The 7,535-nt window shown below is 43.6% G+C and overlaps 1 protein-coding gene across 2 annotated transcripts; it reads left to right on the plus strand.

The window, feature by feature from the left end:
- The first annotated feature begins 3,844 nt into the window (after nt 1–3,844).
- LOC109758219 (uncharacterized) lies at nt 3,845–7,007 on the plus strand. 2 transcript variants are annotated; one of them, XM_073502651.1, is made up of 7 exons: nt 3,845–4,633; nt 4,732–4,795; nt 5,482–5,512; nt 5,585–5,685; nt 5,836–5,965; nt 6,058–6,130; nt 6,769–7,007. In XM_073502651.1, exons 3-6 carry the CDS (start codon nt 5,484–5,486, stop codon nt 6,098–6,100), a joined length of 303 nt encoding a protein of 100 aa, XP_073358752.1. In that variant the 5' UTR covers nt 3,845–4,633; nt 4,732–4,795; nt 5,482–5,483; the 3' UTR covers nt 6,101–6,130; nt 6,769–7,007. The 2 variants fall into 2 exon arrangements, with proteins under 2 accessions (XP_073358752.1, XP_020172655.1); XM_020317066.4 differs by lacking the exons at nt 3,845–4,633; nt 4,732–4,795 and adding an exon at nt 4,808–5,349.
- The last annotated feature ends 528 nt before the right edge of the window (nt 7,008–7,535 follow it).

Here is a 7,535-nt window from a genome sequence, read left to right on the forward strand (position 1 = left end):
CTTAAGTTAAATAATTGTCATTTGTTCCTATATTTTCACATTTATATTTACTCTTAACAAAATGTAGAATAAAGACAATACTCTTGAAGAAGAGTGTGCGGTAAACTTCTTGAATTGCCCCCCCCCCCCCCATCAATATGGACAAGGCCTTTATAGAGCCTGTCTTCACTACTAATGTAAGTTTGTCCTCCTCCAGCCTTCAAACTTTGTTGTTTATATTTGGATAGCTATGGGTGCAAATGTTGTTTATTTTTGTCGTCTGCATCAAATTGCTTGTTCAAAGTTTATAAAGTAGAAGTACATAAACATAAGTTTGTCGTTCTCAATTTCAGTCCTTAGTTGTACAATCTAGTTCCTTACTCGTACCATGTAAATTAAACTAAACATAGCAAGTTATCTTCTTTAGCACTATGTGTATGCTTGTGTTCTTGATCTGTAATCCAGTGGTGTGGTGAGACTACCAACAACAGCACAATGTCATATCCTGCTATGTCTCCACTATGAACAATGCCATATTATATTAATGTTATTTAAATCGTGTCTCTTTATTTACCAATCTGAAATGGTATAAATTGACAGTGCACTCACCATTCATGCTTATACATTGTTTAGAACTACATCTATGCTTGTGTTCTTGATCTGTAATCCAGTGGGCTGGTGAAGCTGGCCGCTCCTACACAATGCCATTTCTTGCCGTCTTAACTATGAACAATGCCTATTATGTTAATGCTATTTTAAACCGTGTCTCTTTATTTTTGACAAAGAAATGAGATGAATTGACAGCGCTGATGCCTCCCATCGTTGTAGCCATGCACAGGAGGACCGTTGCTGCCGTCTAAGTGTCTTCCTCTCCCCTCCTCTCCCTGTTTTGTTAAATCCATGACGTGTGAGTATTAATCTTCACATGTCACGCTCCAATCTAGCTCAATGTAATTAGTATTGCCCTTCATGTCACGTTGCTATGTTTGTTTATATATGCATGCCCTTGTTGCTATCATGAGTTGATATATATTTTTCTACATCTTTATTCATGAGCTTATTTGGTGGAATTTACTCTTGAACAGAATTACATATTGTCAGGGGAAAGAATAATTTGGCTTTTGGAGGCAATTTCATATCTGGATTAGTGCATAAGTTATTCCTGTTCTTGAGATCTTTCAATAAAAAAAATCACAAGATGTAGTACTAATTGTTTCAAGTTTTATTTTTGTCTTACTGGAATTCTAATCATGCTAAGGTTGTTAGCTCATTGTTTGGTGGATTTGGTTTTTGGGAATCTTCTCACATACTATACTCGAGTGCTTTTGTTCTTTTGTTCTCGAGTTCTTCTGGTGGGGGAATCAGAAGTGCAATGTGATAGATCTCAATCAATCCAGCCTCCGGGAAAAGAGAGCAAGTAGTATATCTCTACCCATACGAGTTGAATATGAATGACCCAGACAACGATTCACCCATTTTTGTATTATCCCTACTTTGTATAATTTTGTCTTGGTGTAGTTTAGGCACCAGTTCGTGTCAAAGACGATTTTAATCAGGTGGAGAGTAATGGAGAAGGATGCATGCATTCAAATTTACTGTGTGATACGTGTTCTGTATATGCAGAAGATATGCCCCGAGTGCAATGTTTCACATGCTATTCTCTTTGATTTTTTTTTTTCCTTTAATAGGTGAATCCATATTGTACCTCTACCTGGGCTGCAATTCTTGTCTTTGCTCTCCCTGTATTTTTTTCATGTTCATATGCTTATCTCCAGGCGAGTTTATATGTTTATCTCCTCTTCTGCATATATTTGCAGGTGGTGCTACTGTTTGCATGCAAAAACACCAATAACCTAGGTTATTACTCCAGCCTACATGCAAACAAGCAGACAACAACGCCAAAAACCTAGGTTATACTCCAGCCTACATGCAAGCAGGCATGGCTCCGACGCATGGCCTGATTAGCGGTTAAGCACATGTATGATCCATAACTGATACCCATATATACTTGTCAATCATATGTGTATCAACAAATTGTGATTATTTGGTTAGTATATGGACAGTTTCTTAATTTGTGCATTGGAGGAATTTATTTAAAAACAAGAACAAACCTCATCTCCGATTTACAAAGGCTCGTAGACCACTATTTCAATGGGATCGTGACAAACCAGGTCATACACATAGAGATAAAACACGTAGACAAACACACCTTTTTCTAAGGCCAAACAAAATGCTACTTGACACATTATTAGGAAAAAACATTAACATGGACGTCACTGTCAACGTTAGCAGCTTGTCCACCACATGCCCTCAACGCCGGTCATCGGACGGCCAGGGAGCTCGCCCGCAGCCATCGACCATCCTAAACATTCGAAAGCGACCGCCCAGGAGGAATGAAATGACCGATGACAATATCTTCACCATGACGAACCGAGCATAATGAGCTCGGGACATGGTTGCCACGTGCGAAGCGAGGATAACAAACTTGACACATGGTCGTTGCGGGCAAGGCAACGGTAACAAGCTTGGGCCATGGTCACCACGGGCAAAAAGATGGTAATGAGCTTCGGACATTGTCGCCGCGAGTAAGGCAACGATCACAAGCTTGGTGCGTGGCCACCACGGGCAAACATATGATAACAAGCTCAAGACATAGTCATCAACACCAAGGTAACGAGACTACGACGAGACGATGATGGCTTGAGGAATGGACTGAAAAGCATCTCGTGCAGTCTCGAGCACTTTACATCGTCGAGTATGGCCTAACGGCCCGAGCACGAAGCTTGACGGCAACGTCATGCTCATGGCAATTTTTGGCCTAAAATACCTACATTTTTTAATATATGCATAATGCTGGTATATATACCCCAATCATATTCTTTTAAGCTATCATTGTACAGTATATATGTATTTTTTGAACCAGGATAGGACGGGCTCATGTTGAGGTGTAGGGTTGGGCATTTTGAGGTCTTGTTGAGAGTCAATACAAAAGTCGTGAAGTTTCGGATCGATGCGGGCTACAAGTAATTCTGTCGACGTGATACATTTTGCTCATCCAAAAACTATGCATGTCACCTATTCGCAAAAAAAAAACTATGCATGTCACCATTGTGACATAACGACCGTAAATTTTTCAAAGCAGAACCAACGACTCACTAAACTAAAGTGAATCGAACCATGACAAGGTTTTCTCACCATTACACGGTCACATAGCTTGTTTGGTCCTTCATGCCCGTCGTGTGGCGAGCGTGATGGACGATTTCTGGTCGACCAAAAGCATGATCATTCATCTTCGAACGACCAACCATGCCGAACGCATGACCAAGGAAGCCAACATCGAACTCGTGACAAAAAAAATTAAACAGGCGAAAAAAAGTATTTTTAAATATTTATTTTTGGGTTTCGAGAAAGCACACCGGGCAGACTGAACCACAGATCGTCCAATGAAAGCATTCGTCGCGGATCGCTGGTGTGGCGTGCTCGTCTCGGCGTGTCACATCACTCGAGGCCCCGCATAATAAATTACCCGGTCCCACTTGTAATTGGCTTTTGTGGGTACGCCACCATGTGGTCGAGCATGCACAGCACCCACCAGCAACTTAGCTGTCACGATTGTATTTTAGTAAGTGTTATAGATGGAAAGCTTTCAATTTGGTGATACTCCAGTATTTTAGTGGTGCATGCGGCATGCAAAATCTTGGCTAGTATTAAAAAAGGGTAATTGCCTGCTAAAAAGAGGGTGCGGTGGCGTGTAATACCGGGTAGATGCACATATGAAGCCGCGATTGTAGGGACGGACGGTTGGTGGGTGCGTGTCCACCGGGTTCTCCTCTCCTATATAAGCTGCCCTCGCACCCCCCACATTGAGCCTTGGTTCCGTACCCCTGTAGTTCTTCTTCTTCCTCCTCCCTCAAAGTCCAAAGCAAAGCAAGTTCTTGCTTCCTCTTCCCATGCAAGGCTCTGCTCGTGGGTCAAAGCAAGGCCGAGTTGTTGGTTCTCATCCGGTTCAATGTTCTTGGTTCTCATGTGTTCTTGGGTATGTGTTGAGCACCACGGCGCCAGTCCATCTTTCTCTCGCCCACAACGGAGAAACCGGCCAGCCTCTGTGTCGTGCCGGCCGGTTCCTCTTTTGTTTGCCAAGAGAAAGATAGATGGCTTGGTTTCACCGGTTCAAGAGGGAAGAAATTGGGAAGAAGATGTTTGTTGTTGAAGCATGTGCAAAACAGGTCTGAGGGAAGCTCAATTTTTCCTTCTAATTTCTGTTCTTTTTTCAGCGATGAACAAGGGACCGGCTCCCTCCGATCCGATCCGGTGCACCCAAACCCAACCCGACGCCCGGCTCCCTCCGATCCGATGCACCCAAACCCAACCCGACGCCCCTCGGATCCGTGCCGCGACCGACCCGGCTGGACTGGACCCATCGGGCCGCACCAGTCCCACCGGAACGGCGCCTTGAGCTAACGCCGTTCCTCTCAGCCCCGGAGCGAGAAAGCAGCGAGCGACCCTCTGCGACTGGAACGCCGTTACCCCGCTCCCCGCCCCAACCGTTAGGGTTTCGTCGCCATGCATATAGGCGTCGCCGTACGCCCAGCCTCCCCCCTCCTCCCCCGCAACAGAAACGCCCCCTCGCCGCCGCCGCCCCGAGCGCCTCACGGTTGGTTTCGATCTGATCTCTGCCGCTCTCTCTCTCTCCCCCCAAATCGATGGCGTCGTCTGGATCTAATCATCCGTTGGTTTCTGAATGTTCTCCAGGTACGATTGGAGCGATCCGCCGTTCCCCTTCCCCCTCTCGCCATCACCGACGAGGAGCCCGCAGGTGAGACCATCTTTCCCTTCCCCCGTTCTTCGCCCCGTTGTGTCGATAGATCCGAGGTTCTAGGTCGTTCCCTTCCCCCGTTCGTCGCCCCGTTGTGCCGATAGATCCGAGGTTCTAGGTCGTTCCCTTCCCCGTTCGTAGCCCCGTTGTGCCGATAGATCCGAGGTTCTAGGTCGTTCCCTTCCCCGTTCGTAGCCCCGTTGTGTCGATAGATCCGAGGTTCTAGGTCGTTCCCTTCCCCGTTCGTCGCCCCGTGGTGTCGATAGATCCGAGGTTATAGGTCTTTCCATTACCCCGTTCGTCGCCCTGACCTAACTTCCATGTGTCTGCTGGTCTGTTCGTCCGTTCAGGACAACCAGGGCGAAATGATTGTTGAGATCTGTTAGTTAGAGTTCCTGTTTAGCTTCTGTGATTTTTTGTATGAGACCTGCAATTTGTTCTCAGCATCATCGTTAGACAGATCGTCATGTTGAACTCCTCTGAAGATATTGCATCCTTTTCGTTTTGTCAAATCGTCTGATTGATTTCATTGGTCTGGGATCTAGTTCTGGCAGGTTTTGTTTCAACAGATTGCAGAATTTCCATTCATTCCATAGATAGAATTGCCAAATCGTCTAGATTGATTTCATTGATTTAGGATCTTGATCTGCCAGGTTGTAACATGCTTTTTTTTCATGAATTTGTAGGTATGTCCAGGAGGAAGCAGCTGAGGCGGGGGTATGTAATACCACTCATTTCTCATATTAGAGCAGTCTCCATTGCACTCTCTTTAACGTTGTTATTTTGCAGGGATAGGCAGTTGCCTACTGACAGGCCAGCCCATACCCGGAGGACAAGGCCAGTGGACATCAGAGAGGTCACTGCAGACGCAATTGTCATGGCAGCAGAAGGTTAATTTTGGGTCCTTCTTTTCTTATGTGGATAGATGCCGCTGTACTAACATCTAATTAGTTTGTCTCTTTAAATTTCAGTCTCTTTTGATGAGGTTATGCCTCATGCCAGGACTGGACGGCTAATAAGTTGGTCTCTTTAAATTTCAGTCTCTTTTGATGAGGTCATGCCTAACGCCAGGACTGAACGGCAGCTGCGCAGGCGCCGCCGCATTCAGAAGAGTGGCCACTATGGTGACGCTGTTATCATTTACCCACTTACTGAGATAGAAACAGAGTTGTACGATTAATAACTCTGATCTTTGTAAATACTGTTCATGTTTCTTATTACATCTCTGTGTATCTGATACTTAGTTGGCTGATCCTTTTCAGTCTCAGTGGAATCGAAGCCGTGCAAGATCAGGAAGAAGTCTGAAGTTTTAATTCTCCAAATATGAGTTCGAAGGTTAGTTATTGACAGAAGTATTGTCTATCTGTGTAGCTTGTGTAGATCAAAACATGCTTATCTTTTTCTGCAAGTGTCTGGATTTTGTTGGTGCTTGTTGAGGGCTATCTAGGTTGCATTGTAGAAACTTCTTTCCGTTTTTACCTAAATCTGTCTGAATATCTGACAACAATGTCTTTTCTAATTACAACATTAGAAAACCTGACTCATGTGTACTTATTCAAGTTTTATCTGTAATCATCAAGACTTGTTTCTGAAATCATCTACTTGCATTCTAATTATAAGAATGCACAAGGTTGCACCTGTGCTGCCAGTAAAGATTGTATTTCTTTAGCATAACTTCCCTTATACTCCCTCCGTTCCTAAATACTTGTCTTTCTAGGCATTTCAAATGACTATCACATACGGATGTATGTAGACATATTTAGGAACGGAGGGAGTAGTATTTTGTTTGTACAGTCGAGTGTCATAAGCTCATTTGTAATGTTCTTTAGCATAACTTCCCTTATAGACCATTGTTTAGTTTATTCCTTTTATTTGCACACTAAATTGTCATAACTTTTGAGTGGCTGCTGCATATCATTATGTTTCTTGATTTAATTTCTCTTTCCTGATATATGTTTTTATTCACTTTTCAGGTTAAGTTCCTATCTTTTTCGTCATGAAAGCTGCTAAATCTCAAGTCTACGCCAGTTTATATGCCTCTTAATTTTCAAATGGCTGTTTTGTCCTATGTTATAACTTAATGAATCTCAAGTCTACGCCAGTATATGCCACTATGCCATTTATGATGTAATGTTAATGACTGCTTGACTATGTGATAATATGCTCTGATATTGTCGGGTTTAAAAGTCAAAAAATGCTTATTTCCCTTTGATTTTGCCTTTTGGAGTGCTGGAGTAGGTAGTCCTGCGTATTGGTAAAGAGGCGTTTCTGTTATTGGATGGCAGTAGCTGGTTCTTTTTGGAAATATACTCGTCTTGGTACTGTGAATCATGTATGTATTTGGTATCTGCCAATGCCAATGTTCCGGCCACTGCCAATGCCAATCTTCGGGTAATGTTTCTGGGTTAGTGTTTGTAACCATAACCATATTGCTTATTTGAGACCAGCCGACTGGGAGTTGAGTTAACCTTTTCGGCAAACTCATCCTAAGCACATAATGGTGATGCCGTGCAAGAACTAATGCAAAAGCAAGGAATACACGCAAAAGAGATGGACAAGCTGAACAACCTGAACGTTTAGTGCACTATCCAAACTCACAGCATCTTCCGATGTCTCTGTATGGGGAGTCTGGATGGTTAATACCGCACACTTCTACTATTTCCTTTCTTTTTCGCGCCTGTGGCCTGCTGCCAGCAGCTTGAAGTTTAAAAAACCAAAACCAAGTGTTGAGAGCAAAATA

Source organism: Aegilops tauschii, chromosome 6, assembly GCF_002575655.3.
Source record: "Aegilops tauschii subsp. strangulata cultivar AL8/78 chromosome 6, Aet v6.0, whole genome shotgun sequence".
Classification (NCBI taxonomy): Eukaryota; Viridiplantae; Streptophyta; class Magnoliopsida; order Poales; family Poaceae; genus Aegilops; species Aegilops tauschii.